General features: G+C 39.6%; 1 protein-coding gene and 1 non-coding gene across 2 annotated transcripts; both read right to left on the bottom strand.

Moving 5' to 3' along the window:
- Positions 1-7,313: 7,313 nt before the first annotated feature.
- LOC117062980 (transcription initiation factor TFIID subunit 9-like) lies at positions 7,314-8,211 on the bottom strand. Its single transcript, XM_033176812.1, has one exon. The coding sequence runs from the start codon at positions 8,100-8,102 to the stop codon at positions 7,314-7,316; it is 789 nt and encodes a 262-aa protein (XP_033032703.1). The 5' UTR covers positions 8,103-8,211.
- Positions 8,212-16,013: 7,802 nt separating this feature from the next.
- LOC117063108 lies at positions 16,014-16,118 on the bottom strand. Its single transcript, XR_004428730.1, has one exon. It is a non-coding gene; the product is annotated as a U6 spliceosomal RNA (small nuclear RNA).
- Positions 16,119-19,074: the final 2,956 nt, after the last annotated feature.

The following is a 19,074-nucleotide window of genomic DNA, read 5'->3' as shown; positions in this document are numbered from 1 at the left end:
AAATTGCCTGAGTGATTAAAAAAGCAAGAAGCAACTACAAATTGAGCATGCCTTATCTGAAATGCTGGGGCCAGAAGTGTTTCGGATTTCTGATTGTTTCCAATTTGGGGATATTTGCATTATTTGCCAGTTGGGCATCCAAAATGACAAATTTGAAATAAACAATACTCCAGTGAGCATTTCCTTTAAGCATCATGTTTGCACTCAAAAAGTTTCAGATTTTAGAGCATTCTGGATTTCAGATTTTCACATTTGGGATGCTCAACCTGCATATACTGTGTTTAAGACAGATACCACACATTCAAAGACATATATAGGTTGATAACAAAAGGATAAGAAAAAATAAACCAGTATTACAAACAGTAAATATAAGATAGCTGAGTGACTATATTATTATCAGACAAAAAGATTTTAAAATAAGAAACATTGAGGATAAAATGGTGAAAGCATATAATTTTTAAACAATTATAAATGTTTACACACCTAACAACAGAATCTCAAAATATATGAAGCAAAATCTGAAAAACTAAAAAAAATGACAACAATAATAATTAGAGATTGTCATATCCCATTCTCCAGTTCACAGAACAAATGGAAATTCATTAAGCATACAGGAGACTTAGATAATACTATTTACAAACTTAGCCTAAGTGATATGTAGAATTATCTACCCAATGACTGCAGAATATACATTCTTTTCAAGCATATATGAGACATTCTTCAGAGTCTACTACATGCTGGGTTATAAAATAAGTTTTAATAAATTTAAGATAAATAAGATCATAAAATATTTTCTGACTACAACAGAATTAAATATGAAATTCCCAAATATTTGGAAATTAAACAACATACTCCTAAATATGGGTCAAAAATGAACTACAAAAAGAATTAGAGAAGAATTTGAAGCAAGTGAAACTTCAGATATTTATGGGCTGCAGTGCTAAAACAATGCTTAGAGAGACCTTTATAGATTTAAAAGCCTTTCTCAGAAAAGAAAAAAGGTCTTAAATCTGTAAACTTAGCTTTTCTCTTAAGACACTAAAATAAAAATAACAAACCTAAAGCAAGCAAAAGAAAGTAAATAATAAAGACTAGAGGGCCGGGTGCAGTGGCTCATGCCTGTAATCCCAGCACTTTGGGAGGCCAAGGTGGGTGGATCACAAGGTCAGGAGATCGAGACCATCCTGGCTAACACGGTGAAACCCCATCTCTACCAAAAATACAAAAAATTAGCCAGGCATGCTGTCGGGCGCCTGTAGTCCCAGATACTCGAGAGCCTAAGGCAGAAGAATGGCATCAATCCAGGAGTCGGAGCTTGCAGTGAGCCGAGATCGCACCACTGCACTCCAGCCTGGGCAGCAGAGTGAGACACAGTCAAAAAAAAAAAAAAAAAAAAAAAAAAATGACTACAGCAGATATCAACAAAATAGAAAACAAATTATATGGGGAAAAAATCTATGAAACAAATAGTTCTTTGAATAAAACAATGAAATTGACAAATCTTTAGATAGACTAACCATAGTGAACTGGATGGTGTCCCCCAAAAAGCCATGTCTATAACCTAATCTCTGAGGTCTGTGAATATTACCCAATACAGCAAAAGACTGAATCCAAAGCAAATGATGTGATCAAGTTAATAATCTTGAAGGAAGGAGATTAGCTTGAATTACACAGGTGGGCCCTAAATGCAATCACATGAATACTTACAGGAGAGAATAAGTGGGAGTGTTAAGACAGAAGAAGATAAGGCAATGTGACCATGGAGGCAGAGATTGGAGTGATGGGGCCACAAGCCAAGGGATGCCTGGAGCCACTAGAAGCTGGAAGGGTAAGGAATGGTTTCTCTCCTAGAGCCTTCAGAGCGTTCATGGCTTTGCCAACACCTCAACTTTGGACTTCTGGCCTCCAGAACTGTGAGGGAATAAATTTATGTTATTTTAAGCCATCCAGTTTGTGGTAATTAGTTTCAGTAACCACAGGAAATGAATACACTGACCAAGTGGGGAAAAAGAGAAAGATAAATTACCAGAACCAGAAATATTAAAAAGGAGCATTGCTACCAATCTTACTGAAACCCAGGCTTAAATCATGCTCATCATTAATTAGATCAAGGAGATCTATTGCTACTCTAACAGGGTCTGCTGGCTGAAAGAAAATCGTGGATGTGTTATTCTTCCAGAGAAAAATAACACATCCACGAGATTACCTATAGATTTTGATACACAAAGCCTGACATTAAACAGAAACTCAATAGGCATGGCAAGAAGAAAGATCAAATAAGCATAAAATGTTAAAATACAATAGGAGCAGACCCAGCAGTAATCCCAATATTGGAGTTATTATGTTGAAATAACTGTTTAATATGTTTGTGAAAATAGATTGGGATATAGAGAATTTCACCAGTGTATTAGGCCACTCTTACATTACTGTAAAGAAATATTAAGACTGTGTAATTTATAAAGAGAAGAGGATAATTGGCTCACAGTTTTGTAGACTATACAGGAAGCATGGCACCAGCATCTGCTTGCCTTCTGGTGAGGGTCTCAGGAAGCTTACAATCGTGGTGCATCATGAAGGGGGAGCAAACAACTCACACGGTGGAAGGAGGAGCAAGAGAGAGAGTGGGGAGAGGGATGTGCCACACACTTTTAAACAACTAGATACCGCAAGAACTCACTCATTATCAAGAGGACAGCACCAAGGCATGACGGATCCACCCCCAATACCCAAGCACTTCCCACCAGGTCCCACCTCCAACACTGGGGATTACATATCAACACGAGATTTGGGGGTACAAATATTTAAGCCACGTCAACCATTGAACTGGAATCTATTCTTAAAAGCATCCATAATTTATAAACCTTCCACAAAGAAAAAGCCCAGAGACCTTCACTAGTGAATTCTTCCAAATAATTAAGGAAGAAATAATGCCAATATCAGACAGGCTTTTCTAGAGAATATAAAAAGAGATAATACTTCCCAATTCCTTTGACAAGACTAGCATAACATTCACAGCAAAACTTGACAAGGATATTAAGAGAAAAAAGACAAGCCAATCTCTTTTATGAATATAGATGCAAACATTCTAAATAAATGGAATTTAGCAACATATGAAAAAGGTAGTTCATCACAATCAAACTGAGTTCATTGTAGGAATTTAAGGTTGGTCTAACATTTGAAAATTAATCATTGTAACTTACCACATTCACAGAATAAAGACAAAAACTCATATTTTCATCCCAATAGATGCAGAAAAATATCTGATAAGATTCAACATCCATTTGTGATTTTTTTAGATGTCAGCAAAATTAGAAAGAAAATTCCTTAATTCAATGAAGTGTATATTTTTAAAACCTATGACAAACACGATATTTAACAACAAAATATTAAAAGCTTTACCCCTGAGATCTGGAATATAACAAGAATGCCAGCCATCACCACTTTAATTCAACCTTGAGCTAACCAATGGAACAAAACAAGAAAAAGAAATAAATGGTATAAGAAACGGAAAGGAAAAAATAAAATTGTCAGTATTAACAGATGACATGTAGAAATCCAGAAGAACACATATATTACTTATTAGAATTAATCAGTGAATTTAGCAAAGTTGTTGATATAAAATACAAAAAAAAAGCATTTTTATGTACAGTTGCCCCCCTGCCTTCCTGCTTTATCCATAGAGAATACATTCCAAGCCCCACAGTAGATGCCTGAAACATGGATAGCATTGAACCCTGTATGTGGTATGTTTTCTCCTATAGCTACATACCTATGATAAACTTACCCTTTTCACTTAAAGGAGGTACTTTATGGCTTCTCTTTGGCATATCTGAATTACCAGCATGACTACTCTTGCACTTTGGGACCATTATTAAATAAAATAAGGGTTACTTGAACATATCAACTGTTGTGATACTGCAACAGTCAATCTGATAAGCAAGACAGCCACTAAGTGATTAAACGGTCAAGTAGCATAGACAGTGTAGACATGCTGGACAAGGGGATGAGTCACATCCCAGGGCGGACAGAGCAGGTTGGCACAAGATTTCATCACTCAGAATGACACAGTTTCAAAGTGATAAATTATTTCTGGAATTTTCCATTTAATATTTTTGGACCACAGTTGTCTATGGGGAACTGAAACCCCAGAAATCAAAAACATGGGTAAGAAAAGATTACTGTACCTACCAGCCAAAAGGAATTTGAAAATAAAACTTTTTAATATGATATCATTTTAAAATAATATTTTTATTTAAAAAAGTAATACCATGAAATTAGTCTAACAAAAGATGTGCAAAACTCAATACAGAAAGCAAGAAAATATTACTGGGAGAAAATAAAAACTTATATGGGAAAGGACATTTTATAATTAAGTAATGGAAGACTCAACATTGCAAAGTTATCATTTTTCCTTTATATTGATCTAGAGATTCCATACAATCACAATCAAAAATCTTTGCCGAAATTTTTCAATGAAAAATGACAAGATGATTCAAAAATTGGTAGGAAAATTCAAAAGGCCTACAATAGCCACTGCAATCTGGGAGGAGAACACCGGCAGTGTGCTGAGGAAAAGATGAGCTTTACATTAAATGGTTTCTGAGTAAATGAGATATATATACACACATATATTTTGAGACAGGGTCTCACTCTGTGGCCCAGGCTGAAGTGCAGTGGCACAGTCTTGGCTCACTGTAGCCTCGACATCCTGGGCTCAAGCGACCCTCCCACCTCAGCCTCCAAAGTAGTTGGGACTACAGGCACACGTCACCACTCCTGGCTAAGTTTTGTATTTTTAGTGGAGACAGGGTTTCGCCATGTTGCCCAGGCTGGTCTCGAACTCCTGGGCTCAAGTGATCTGCCCACATCGGCATCCCAAAGTGCTGGGATTACAGGCGTGAGCCACCGTGCCTGGCCGATATCCCTATTTTAAAAAATGAATCTTAATCCCCTACCACATGTCATGCACACACACATCACTTCCACATAGACTGGATTCAAATGTGGAAGATAAAACAGCAAAGCTCCTAGATGATAACATAAGAACATACCTTTACAACCTTTCTTACATAGAACATAAAAAAAAATAAACACAAAGGAAAAGATCACAAATTGGAATATATTATTCTCTTTATCAGAAGACAGGCTTTGTTCATCCAAAGACAATTTTAAGAGAGTGAAAAATAGAAGACATTTGCAACACAGATCTTCAACAAAGGACTTGTATTCTGATTATATGAAAAAAATACTGAAAATCAACTTGAAAACACAGCAACCAGTCTAAATTAATGAGTAAGATACTTATAAAAGAGGATATCCAAATAACTAATGAACATATAAAATTGTATACAATATTACTAGTAATTACAAAAAACTACTTTAAAACCACAATGCGATGTCATTATACACCACCAAATTGGCTATTTTTTGTTTCAAAATAGACTATAACAAATGTGGGTGAGGATGTAGAATAATGGAAATTGTCCATTGCTGCTGGTATGGATGCAAATGGATGAAACCACTTTAGAAAACATTTTATCATTATCTACTAAATCTGAAAATATACATACCCTTTGACCTGGCACTCCCACTTCAAGTTACACAGTTAACAGAAATACATGTTTACGAGCACCAAAGCCATGTGCAAGAATATAGTACATACTTTGAAATAACCAGAAATTGAAAACAGCAAATGTTCATTATCAACAAACAGGATACATAACTTGGGCATATTTAGAATAAAATTGTTCTTGATCTTGTTGTACTTGTGAACAACAGTTATTCCCACAAGTATCTCACATAATGTTGAGAGAAAGAATCCAGACACAAAATGGCACTGGCTGGATGATTCCATTGCTACAAATCGTATATAAAGATAGAATAGGCTACCTGTTGGGAAGGAGTCCTCACCAGAAGACAGCAAGAGGAAAGCCTGTGGGGTGGTGGTAACGTATTTTTCACCTAAGTGACGGTTACATGGGTGTGTTTATTTAGTAAAAATTCAAAAGACTTACATAAATATAATATACACAGTTGGCCCTCTGTATCCATAGGTTCTGCATCTGTGGATTCAACCAACTGCAGAATTAGCCATTGTCTTTCCAGTGTTAGAGATGAATTCATAATGATTCATCTCTGTCTACTCATCTTCCACCCCTACCCCCACTCACCAATAATCATGGCCATTTATTTTACTATGATCAGGCAAAGATGGGCTGCAGTCTTTGTCTCTGAAAAGGACAAAGGTGACTGGCTCCTGTGGTGCTTTGGGACGAGCTTTCCTGACTCCCAGTCTACTCTACTTTGGGAAGGCAGTCTGGACAGGAGACACAGCCATGGAAGTCACCAGCACATAGATGGTAGTGAATACCTGGTTCTAGAAGAGCTCACGCTGAGCATGAAAATGTGGGGGAAGGAGATGACTGAGGCTAGAACACTGGACAGAAAATGTCAGCATTTAAAGAATAAACAACTAGAGATGCCAGAAGACAGAAATTAGGAGATGGCCATTCTAATGAGTCTGCTCCAGAAAAAGTCGGACTCTATGACTATGAGCCCAAGGAGCACAAAGGAATGGCAGAAGCAGGCACAGGTCTGAATCTCAGTCATCCAGCAACAGGTGCTGAGAGAAGGAGAAGCAAGCACAATGTCTTTGTTCCTGGGACCAGTTCCAAAAACAAAATGACATTGTCCTCTCCCTCTTCTGCAGCACAAAAGCAAACCATCACTGAGCAGATGCTTCCCACGGGTCTCCCTTCAGTGACCCTGGGGCAGAGAATGGCTCCACCCAAATAAGGGCAGCTCTCAGTGCAATCCTAGGATGGCGCAATAGTTCCAATTCTAATGGGCTAGTGGCTCATTAGGACTAAATTAGTCCACAGCTACAAATATTCATTTCTCATGAACAGTAAATGCAAGATTGGATACGCTCACGGGGCACACAGACCCAGTAAGATCTTCCCAGAGGGAGGTGGGGAGGTGAGGAGGTGGCTGTGCCCTGTCTTGCCATTCAGGCACCTCTATTTCTACTTTGGGCCTTTTTCTTCACCCTGGTTTAACCTCAGAAAATTCATAACCATGTGAAAAAGGGTAAATATTTTTTTTTAAAGTAATGAATGACAACTTTATTTTTCTTACACTTTTAAGGCTGATGAAAAACCTTCATTTCAATTGAAAAGTATGGTAACTGTATTTACTCATTAAATATTATTAAAGTTTTCTAAAGCACAACTTGAAAACATCCAGCATGCATGTTTAATATCAGTACAATGAATTTAAGATCAAGTATACACGTTACATGCAGCAAGGCTAGATTACAAATTATCATAGTCATCATCATCATCGTCATCATCATCTTCACTTTTTCTTTTCAATGCATTTGATGATTCATTGGCAGTATTTTGTGATGACACCATATTAGTGGTAATAAGAATGTTTTTGGACCCAATTAATGATGGATTAATCAGAACATTCTGAACTGCTGAGGTTGCAGGAATTGAAGCTTTTACAGCTGGAGACTGCGAAGTAGGCATCGGTACCGTAAACCTTTGACCTGTGAGGGACATGGGAGTCCCTACTTTAGTTGAAACAGACATGGTCTGTGGGGTTGGTGTGCCTAGTGTGGCAGTACTTGGTCTGCTAGTAACTGAACCAACACTTAACCGCGGGACTGTTATTCTTCCCACAGAAGTTGATGCCTTTTTCTGTAAAGATTTCAGCCTATAGTTTGGAGCTGTTAAGCAATATCTATCAGGTGGCAACCTAGGACCTGAATATGGCTTGATCAGTGGCAAAGGGGTTTGATTTCTTTGCCTTGCGATATCTAATAAAAAATCTCTTGGGGGAGGAGAGGTAAAAGACTGGTCAGCGCGGCACTGGATTGCCAATCGCACATCATCTGCTTCAACGGTAGCTTTCTCAGCATGGCTTGAATAAATTTTTGCATCATCTAGAATTGTGGTCACATATCGGAAGGCAAACTCCAACATCTGATTTATAACTCCTGGCTCATATTCTGTAATCCCCATATCCTTCAGGATTTGTGCCATCATCTGTGCATCTTTCGGCATGCTCTTGGGAGAATCCACCTTGCCAGACTCCATGATATCCGATGATCAGACTTCTCGAGCTAAATCACCAACATTAATGTATTTCAGTCCCGATTTTGATGCAAGTTCTTTGCCTGGTGTGGTTTTTCCAACCCCTGGTGTACCTGGCCTCTGCCCTTAAAGTTCTTGACAACGGTAAGCAGGATGTTCGGAAGCAAAATCGAAAAAGAGTAAATAAAATAAAATGAAGACAGTCCCTGTATTTTATTTATTTATTTATTTATTTATTTTTGAGACGGAGTCTCGCTCTGTCGCCCTGACTGGATGGAGTGCAGTTGCACACTCTTGGCTCACTGCAAGCTCCACCTCTGGGGTTCATGCCATTCTCCTGCCTCAGCCTCCCGAGTAGCTGGGACTATAGGTGCCGGCCACCATGCCCAGCTAATTTTTTTGTATTTTTAATAGACGGGGTTTCACTGTGTCAGCCAGGATGGTCTCGATCTCCTGACCTTATGATCTGCCCGCCTCAGCCTCCCAAAGTGTTGGGATTACAGGCGTGAGACACCGTGCCTGGCCTTTTAACCTCAATTTTTATTCTCAGGTTTCTAAATTTACTCTACCAAACATCTCTTGGAACAAATGACTTGCCCTCCAAAAATACACCACCAGACACTCCTACTGGAATCACCTCCCTTGAACACTGCTTTCATCCTGACGTTGTCTCCTTGTTCTCTCCAATGTTAATTGTGAACTCTCTATTCCCTCCAACATCTAGCCTCTTCTTATCTGCTCACCTGTTCTCACTGCTCCCAAGCAGAGATGTCTCCTTAGAGGCGACCTCTCTCTCTATGTCTGTGTCCCCCACCCTCACCCACCATTGCCTCATCTTCAACTCGAGCCTCATCCCTTCTCTTTCCATTCAAATGCCTCCACATAATTGAAGCTGTCACTAATCCACCTGACACTCCCTGCCTTCTGAGATCTTGTAGCATCATACCTGCACTACATAATTTGCACTTCATTATATTGGACGGAACATGTGGGGAATCTTTTAAAATATGGCCAATTGTGGGCCCAGAGTATCTCCAGGGAAATCAGCAGGCCATCTTCTAAAAAACCTTACAGGGTGACATTCATTAGCTTAAAAAATATTTCCTGGTTCAGAATTTCTCTCTTGGACTTGCAGGCTCAGACACCAAATGCGCCATCATACCATGAGTAGACTATTTCGTAGGAAAGACTTACCTTACCCAGGCCTATAAGATCCTCTGGTCATTTGTCAGAACAGTAAATGTAAGAGGCAACACACCCACTGAATACACAGACTCAGTGAGATCTTCCCAGAGGGAGGTGGGAAAGTGACTCTTTCCTGTCTTGGCCTTCAGACACCTCTATTTCTATGCCGGGCCTTTCTCTTCACCCTGATTTAACCTCAGAAGATTCATAACCATGTGAAAAGGAGAAAATAAAATAAAATAAAGATAGTGCCAGTACAGAAGAGTGGTTATGAGTTTAGACGCCAATGCCAGACTGCCTGGATTCAGAGTGACTTTACTACTGGCTGGCTCTGCAAACTTGGGCCAAGTACAGAGCCTTTCTGGGCTATATTTCCTTGCTTGTTAAATAGAGTTATTAATAGATAGTAACATCCTCAAAGATTGTGGTGATGATTAAATGAGTGATAACTGTTCTGAGGATTAAATGTGTAAAGTGCTTGAAACCAAGCCTTGCACCTAGTAAGCACTCAGTAGAGGTTAGCTATTATTTTTAATTAAATCAGAGGAGTAGTTTATTGATTTATGATTTCAAATATAAGTGTTACAAAGAAGTTATAAACTAGCCAGCCTAGCCTCTGCTTAGTAAACACGGACCAAGACCAAGAACTTTTTTATGGGATTCATATAATGAGAAGCAATAGAGCATGATGGTTTTAATCCTGGCTTCAATACTTAACTGTGTAAACTTGGATGGCCTATTTGATTTCTCCAAGCCTCAGTTTCTTCATCTGTAAAACAGAGATGGTGATAGGATCTTCATCACAGGGCTATTATTAAGATTCATGGAGAAAGTCAACATAGGGTTTCACACTGTGCCCAGTACATAGAAACCATTCAATATACAATAGCTCTTGTTAATATTTAACCCCAGACCAGTGTTTATTTCACTACACTCAGTTGCCTCTTGAATCAGCCCTCCTTCTCTCTTTTCCATCTTTTATTTTCTTCAACACCCAGATCTCATCTTTTGACACTTTTATCTGTATGCACATTCATAAAGAACTTTCAAAGAGCCTAGATTACCACAGAGAAGACCTGCTCATCTGTAGTATAAAGACAGGTGCCCAGTGGGAAGACCCACACTTTAGTGTGATCCTGACATATGCTTTGTGTTACATGGGACTGGATATTTAACATTAGACTCATTTTTCCTCATCTTGAGAGATCAACAGTCAATCAATATGAAAGTGATTTTAAAAGTTTAAGGTACTATACAATGTCTAACTATTTTATATCATTACTTGAAAAAGAACACACAGTGACAGGAAACACACTGGACCCCAAAATACAAGAAATTGGATTTCACATCTGCAAACTAGAGATACTAATAACGTTTTTATGGCACTACCCGAGGTGAAATGAGGGATTGGAAACTCTGAGAAAAGCCAGATTCTGTAGAAATAGTAAACAGAATGTAATCCTGGTGTGGGAGGGATATTGAGGCACTTCACTTCTGGTGACCCAGAATTTAGGTGAGCAATGAAGTACAAAATGAACCCAGAATTTCCTTCTCAGATATTTCCTTGTCTTCCCCATCTATTAATATGGCCAGCTCCCCAACTAAGAACCAAGGACTGAAACCCAAGTGTGTCAGGAATCCGATTCTTATTTCTCATTTATCTGTACTGAGGTTCATTAGAGACTCAGGACCGGGTTTTCTTCCATGCCTGGAAAATATTATATCCACCAGTCATCTGCAAGTACGAACAGTGAACTTCAAAGCAAATGACTGAGTCTGAAAATAGATTCTTTTTCCAAAGGGCACTAATAGAATGTTTGCCCCAAAGTTTTGAAATCCAGAATGCCTAGAACATCCTTGTGGAGTTGTAACTAAGCAGGCATACTACAAAAGGCCTCACAGCTCCAATATCTATGTATATTATGGGATAGAGCTCCCACTGACCTAAGAATAGTCATGTTGACTGACAACCAGCATCTTTCCACTTGTCTTCTGGGTATGATGGGTGTTAAAATGCAAAATGCTCCAAAATAACTATATGTCAAAGTTCTCAGTCATTTGCAGCTTAATGTTAATAAGCATCAGATCGTTTTGTGAGGAAGTGTTACCTTTTCAAGGGGGAAAATGCTATACTAAATCAAAAAGCAGTGGACACTAGCCACTTTACAATTTTCCTTTGGTCAGGCCTCAAGTTGCTGCTACTGATTCAATTAATTCCAAAGGACCACTTCATATTACGGGACCACTTCACTTAAAAGAGAGCCTTCCCTTTTTATCTTGAAGAGAAGTAACACTGCAGTTTTGAATTTGACCATCTGAACAGGAGGAAATGGAATGTGTGGGTTTATTTAAAAATTATACTTGGTCAGAAAAATATCTTAAGAAAAATTTTAATGTTTCATCACAGTAAAAGACAAATTGTAATCCCACAGAATACTGAGTAGATAAAAGAAAACTAGAAGAACTTAGAAATGTTCATTTATTTCCTTACTTGAATTGAGGCAGATGAATTATTTTTTACAACCAAAAAGGTACAGGTCCACAAAGAGGTTCTTGCTGGGCGTGATGGCTCATGCCTGTAATCCCAGCACTTTGGCAGGCCAAGGCGGGCGGATTGCTTAAGCACAGGAGTTCAAGACCAGCCTGGGCAACATGGTGAAACCCCATCTCTGTTGTTGTTGTTGTTGTTGTTGAGACGGAGTCTCGCTGTGTCGCCCAGGCTGGAGTGCAGTGGCGCCATCTCAGCTCACTGCAAGCTCCGCCTCGTGGGTTTATGCCATTCTCCTGCCTCAGCCTCCTGAGTAGCTGGGACTACAGACGCCCGCCACCACGCCCAGCTAGTTTTTTTTGTATTTTTAGTAGAGACAGGGGCGAAACCCCATCTTTACTAAAAATACAAAAAATAAGCTGAGCCTGGTGGCGGGCGCCTGTAGACCCAGATACTGGGACGCTAACACATGAGAATTGCTTGAATCTGGGAAGCAGAGGTTGCAGTGAGCCAAGATTGCGCCAATGCCCTTCAGCTGGGGGACAGAGGGAGACTCTGTGTTCAGGTCCACAGAGAGGTTCTCCGAGTAGGGACAAAAAAAAAAAAAAGCAGCCTTTTAAAGAGCTGGATTTTATCAAAAGCGAGGGAAACTAGAAAGCATCTGTGTCCAGATTATCACATTCAAAACTGCAAGGTCATTCCTCATAGAGATAAAACGGAAGGTTGTCTCCTAAGTGAAATGGTTCCTCAGCTTGATTTTGGAATGAGGCTTGATTTGGGAGTAGCAGCGAACTTCATTGAGCACAGCTAGCCCAGGCCTGGCCATAGCATTGGAAAATGCCCTGGAAGGGCCCCAGAGATGAGAGCTGTAGTTTTCCCTGCATAACAGGGGAAACGAGGGCCTTGAGAACTCGTTTCTTGGGAGGTCACTTCTTGAGAAAACACATATGACAAAAGGCTGTTAGCAGCTTTAAGAGGTACAAAGAGTTCCCAAGTCTAGCGAGCTCAGTAAGGGGCCTCAGCGGCTGTTTGCCAAAAATCAGAAGAGTCATCTGAAATTATGCATGGGAAAGAGGACAATTGAGATGTTTTGACTGGGCACTCCCATTCCCAGCAGGAAGTACAGCAAGTCTTCCTTCCTCACTGTGGCAGACTGAAGCTTCAGAATGTGTATTAGCGCTCTGCAATACAGGGAAGAGGGCAAGTTGAGCGCCACTGCAGGACAACTGGCCAAACAGCTCTCCATTGGTGGTCATTAAAATAAAATAAAGCTTCTCAGTTTGCGGATTCACATTTTATGTGGATTTTTCATTGTCAAGTTTGTAATTTGGTTCCCTGAATGGTATTCTATGTTTGGCACCTGGTGTCTTGGGTGGAAGTTCCCAAGTCTAACCAGTATCACAGAAGGGAGGGAATGTGAGGTTGTGGAGGATGGGGAAAAAGGTGCAAGAACCAAGTCTCCCCAGGGTGGGACTTGGAAAGGAGTACATACGTCCCCAAAAGATTTATACCACTGTGTTATATAGATCCATTCCTCACAGCCCCAAACTGAAAACAAATCAGCTTTTCAAACAACAGGAGAATAGGTAAGCAAATTGGGAATTTAATAAAATAATTCACGACAATAAAATGAACAAACCACTGAGACTTGCAAAAATATGGATGAATTCTGAAAGCATCATATGGAACATAAGTACAAACTGAATGATCCCATTCTTACAAAGTTCAACTAAAGGCAAAATTAATCTATGATGATAGAAATCAAAGAGAGATAACTTTTGAATACAAAAGGGGTTTTGACTACAAAGGGACATGAGAGAGCTTTCTGGAGTGATAATTATATAAATATTTATGTATGCAAAAATTCATCAAACTATATTTCAGTTTAGAGAATTTTCCTGTGTATAAACATCTTGTTTTAAATTTACTTTTCAAAAGAAATATTATTTAACAAGAAAGAACAATCTGTACTTTAAAGGTTTGGTAACTCCTTTCCACTACACTAAATATTTTGCCTTAAAAAAAAGTTTGACAACCCACACACATGCACACTCATTCTCCACCCTCCTACTTGACATAATGTTGAATACTGAATTAGTCTTGAATAACTTACACTTTCATAAGAGAAGCTCTTCATTCTGAAATCTATGTAATTCACTAAATTGTACTGTTCACACTGCTTTCATCATGTTAAAATTCTCAACAGCTATTTCATTATTTCTCACCAGGTCTTGTAATAAAAACAAGTGTCAGTATGCAACCAAATGTAAACCAGCTCCACCCAGGAAAATCATAACCTTGCTTTTAACTCTATTGTAAATTATTATATAGATGTCATGTTTTCAATTACTTTTAAGTTTTAAGAGTTACTTACACAAATGTTTTCATCTATGGCTTTCTCACTGTAATTCGTTAAGTCCCCTTCAATTACTGCTCAAGTGTTTTTAGCTTTTATTGTTTAAAAAAATTGAACAACCTCAAATTGCAAGTTGGTTGTGCAACCAATCACCACAATGGTTTCATTTTACACACAGTATGACACTGCTGGTGTTTCTGGGGCTTCATGGCCTCCGCCCATCCCATTGACTACTGCTCTGTGTTCCAGTTAGCCTCACCTCCTGTGTTTTCGCTTCTCCTCTCCCACCCTAGCCATCAACCACAACAAGGAAAGTTCATCTGACCTCCTTCTCAAGGAGCTGCGTTGTGGATCAAATCTTTACATTCCCCTCCTCTTTCTCTGCTATTCTCTCCCACCAATGCTGTTTGATTACAATTTTGCAACTTTAAAAAGAATAAGGTGGTAATTACATTATTTCCAATAAATATTTTTCTCCCACATCTTGTTACCTGAGGAGCAGGTTAGCTGAAAACATGCATTTTCCATTTGTAAGGGGTCAGTTCTGCATATGCTGTAATTTAATGTCTGCTTTGCAACACACACCTGCAGTTCCAAATGAAACCCCCAGACTGACAAGTGCTTTTATGAAATAAACAGGAAAGAATATAACCTAGCAAACCTTCCAGAGCCCAATCATCTCCAAATATGTGACTTTACTTCAGTGACAAATGTAGCCAAATATTAAATAAGGAATTGAAACATTTTTAAGTGTTAAAGAGAAAGCACTCTTATTTATTACAGCTCATCTCCACAGATCAGAACTCATAGGTATCTTCAGGTCTTCTTTTAGGATTCTGAGACTCCCAGACTCACAAACCTATAACTTAAACACAGCTGGAGCTTGCTCGCTGTTCTGGTTTTATATTTCTAGATCTCCTTAATTCTCAGGACTCTAAGAGGATCACTTACTCACCACATCTGTTCAAGGAGAAACCAAATGTCTTGTGCCTTTCCTATCAGCCAAAGCCCCTGCAGTAGAGTTTTCAGACATGGCTTTCAGAAGCAAAACACATATTGTACTGCAGACACATCTAATGCTTCCATAATTTTAGATATAGAAGTAGTGTCAATGAAGAGTGAAGAAAAAAAATGTTTGTGAAATTGCCAGCCTATTAACTCTCAACAAATTAGAAGATGCCACTCACCTAAACCCTACTTTGGTCTAATGGCCAGCTACTTGAACTGATGGCTCCAAGGAGCTTATCAAAATAGCATCTGTCAATCCTGGCAAAGTAAGGAATTGTAGCTGTGTGTCCTCTTCCAGTGCTACAACTAATTTATTAGGGTCTTAAATTCTCCTTGATGGATTAAGAGTCCTGGTGAGCACAAACAAGCCATTAGATCGACAGCAAAATTTTTCCACACTATAGGGATTCACTAATGTGTTGACTGCTCCACACATTAATCAATTAGGGAACTTAAAGAATAGAAAATCTGAACTATTTTTAATTTGGTTTTTCCTCTTTTCACATTGATATCACTTACATACAATAAAATGCATAGGCTTTGAGTGATGAATTTTGACAAATGTGTATATCCATGTAACCATAATGCTGGTCAAGACAAAACATTTCTATCAGCATTAAACATTCCCGTGTGTCCCTTCCAGTCAACTCACCACCACCACCTAGAGGCAATCACTGTTCTAATTCCTAATACCGTAGAGTAGGTTTGTCTGTTCTAAAGCTTCATGTAAATGGAATCATACAACTTGCATTCTTTTGTATCTGACTTCTTTCGCTTGACATAATGTTTTCAAGATTCATCCATGCTGTGTTTATCCATATTTTATTTGTTTATTATATGGATAGACCACAATTTGTGTTTTCTTTTTTTCTTTAAAAAATTAAAAGAATGCTTGACGAGTTTGCCTGTCATGCTTGCACAGCGGCCATGCTAATCTTCTCTGTATCATTCCAGTGTTAGCATCTGCGCTGCTGCAGCCAGCAGTACCACAGCTTGTTTTCTACCCTCCGGGAATGGACTTTTGGGTTTTTCCAGTTTGAGGCTATGATAACTACAAGTCTTCAGGTAAACATATGCTTCATTTCTCATAGGTAAATACCTAGGATTGGACTTGCTGAGTCATAAGGTAATCCTAAGGCTTAACTTTATAAAAAATTGCCTGGCCAGGCATAGTGGCTCACGTTTGTAATCCCAGCACTTTGGGAGCCTGAGGTGGGCAGATCATTTGAGCTCAGGAGTTTGAGACCAGCCTAGGAAACATGGGAAAACCTTGTCTCTACAAAAAAATACAAAAATTATCCGGGTGTGGTGTCACAGGCCTGTAGTCTCAGCTACTCAAGAGGCTGAGGCGGGAGGATCACTTGAGCCCAGGAGGCAGAGGTTGCAGTGAGCCGAGATTGTACCACTAAACTCCAGCGTGGGTGACAGAGCTAGACTTTGTCTTAAAAAAAAGAAAAAACGGCCAGGCGCGGTGGCTCACGCCTGTAATCCCAGCACTTTGGGAGGCCGAGGTGGGCAGATCACAAGGTCAGGAGATTGAGACCATCCTGGCTAACACGGTGAAACCCCGTCTCTACTAAATATACAAAAAATTAGCCAGGCATGGTGGCAGGCACCTGTAGTCCCAGCTACTTGGGAGGCTGAGGCAGGAGAGTGGTGTGAACCCAGGAGGCGGAGCTTGCACTGAGCGGAGATCGCACCACCACACTCCAGCCTGGGTGACAGAGCAAGACTCCACCTCAAAAAAAAAATTTTTTTTTTTTTTACATGAATACTTCCACCTCCACTGATGCCCACATGCCAGCCTCAGCCACAGGACCACTTTTTTTTTTTTGAGACAGAGTCTCACTCTGTTGCCCAGGCTGGAGTCTGGAGGCACAATCTTGGCTCACTGCAACCTCTGCCTCCTGGGTTCAAGTGATTCTCCTGCCGCAGCCTCTTGAGTAGCTGGGATTACAGGCAAGTGATACCACGCCCGGCTAATGTTTGTATTTTTAGTAGAGTGGGGGTTTCACCATACTGGCCAGGCTGGTCTCAATTGGCTGACCTTGTGATCCACTTGCCTCAGCCTCCCAAAGTGCTGGGATTACAGGTTTGAGCCACCACCCCTGGCCGCCACAGGCCCACTCTTAAAAAGATAATGCATAATGTAAGATTTTGGTTTCTTTTCTCTTTTGTTTCTTTCTGCTCTGACAGGTAACTTTGATGGTCATTGACAGTTTTAAGAATTCAATACCAACCACTGAAGGGGTATGAATATCCTTGCTTAAAGAAAGTTAAAAAGGCCAGGTGTGGTTGGCTCACACCTGTAATCTCAGTACTTTGGGAAGTACTGAGCAGGTGGATCGCCTGAGGTCAGGAGTTTGAGATCAGCCAGACCAACATGATGAAACCCCACCTCTACAAAAAATTAGCTGGGTGTGGTGGTGGGTGCCTGTAATTCCAGCTACTTGGGAGGCTGAGGCAGGCGAATCACTTGAACCCGGGAGGCAAAGGTTACAGTGAGCTGAGACCATGCCACTGTACTCCAGCCTGGGCAACAAGAGCAAAACTCCATTTGAAAAAAAAAAAAAAAAAGTGCTCCAAAGAAGACTTAACTCCCCAGATCATGCCTTCAGAGGCTCTGTCAAAAAAGAGATGCTATGTTCATTGTTGCAAATGCATCCATTCCTGGGTTACCCTCTGAACTGAGGCAGCGGGAACCTTTTTTTTTTAATAATACCACTTGGTTTTAGCAGTGAAATCACTACTAAAAGGGAGAGTATTGTGCAAATTAAAGTTATAATTAAATGCTTGGTACTAAAGTAATCTTGGGCCAGTCTTTCCCTTTGTTTCTGCTTTGGAGACTTGGGGTTCCCCAAATCCTCTTGGATGACGTTCAACGGCCAGCCCTGGCATTAGAGGGAGGACAGTTGTTCATGTTAAGACAGCTCCAGTTTTGCATGATCAGCAGCCATGCTCTACACAGGATTAAGATTTATCCCTCTGATAATATGAAAAACAAGTAAACAAAAGGCACAGCTTGAAAATAATGATTTACCACAGAACACATTTTGCTTTAGTCAAACCTTTTTTTTTTTCCGAAGGAAAAAGTGTGTGGGCTTATCTCTTGAAAATGCAAGCATGGCTGTGAACACTGGGGAAATTAAAAGACTGAATAGAATAGATTTCTTATGTATGCCTACGCAGGGAGTTGCATGGCTTATTTATTAAGTTGTATGCTAGGGGAGGATTATCTGCTTCGGACTTATCTATTACTTTGTGACAGTGATTTTTAAATATGGGGTAGTTTTGCATTGTATAAAGCCAAGTTCAAATGGAATCTTAAACTTAGTAACTTTGGGAGCTTTGGCTACGACTTAGAATTTGGAAAATCAGAGACATAAACATTGTCTTCACCGCGAGCCTTTGCCCAGAAAAGGAAGGAATTTGATGATATTCTATAGCCTTTTGACATCGCATCAATTATTCTTTCATAAAAATAGAGGTCAGTAGAACATTAGCGCAGGTGTCTAGAGTAATGAATGCTGCCTAACAAGGCTGATGGTCAGTACATCCCCCTTTACTGCAAGAGCCAAAAAAGAACTAAGACAGAGATGTCTCTGTCATGTGAGAAAGAGATACATACTCTGGAGTCACATATTACAACAGGGAAACAATGGACACAAGTGTGAATATCAGTGCAGCTTTCAGCTCCGTTCAAAGGCAAGAGTGGTCTCATTTATTAAATGGGATAGTTATGAGCTGGTGCCTTGAAGTTATATGTCACTAGTTAATATTCTGCACTAAAGATGCTTCTTATTTTTAACGTGAAAAGTATGCAATAGCTATTAGTCAGTCTTCAGAATATTGCTCAGAATCTAAGTTAATGCTATTACTCTTATTGTATTTGAGGAGAATAAAGAGAATACATATACAGAGAATAAAGATGTATATTG

The sequence above is a fragment of the Trachypithecus francoisi genome, unplaced genomic scaffold, assembly GCF_009764315.1.
Source record: "Trachypithecus francoisi isolate TF-2019V2 unplaced genomic scaffold, Tfra_2.0 Lachesis_group17, whole genome shotgun sequence".
In the NCBI taxonomy this organism is placed as follows: Eukaryota; Metazoa; Chordata; class Mammalia; order Primates; family Cercopithecidae; genus Trachypithecus; species Trachypithecus francoisi.
Note: the sequence above shows the minus strand (reverse complement) of the source record. Positions and strands in the feature narration are given on the sequence as shown.

Bases quoted from the DNA above. Each gene is read 5' to 3' on its own strand.
- LOC117062980 (XM_033176812.1), bottom strand. From the start codon at position 8,102: ATGGAGTCTGGCAAGGTGGATTCTCCCAAGAGCATGCCGAAAGATGCA.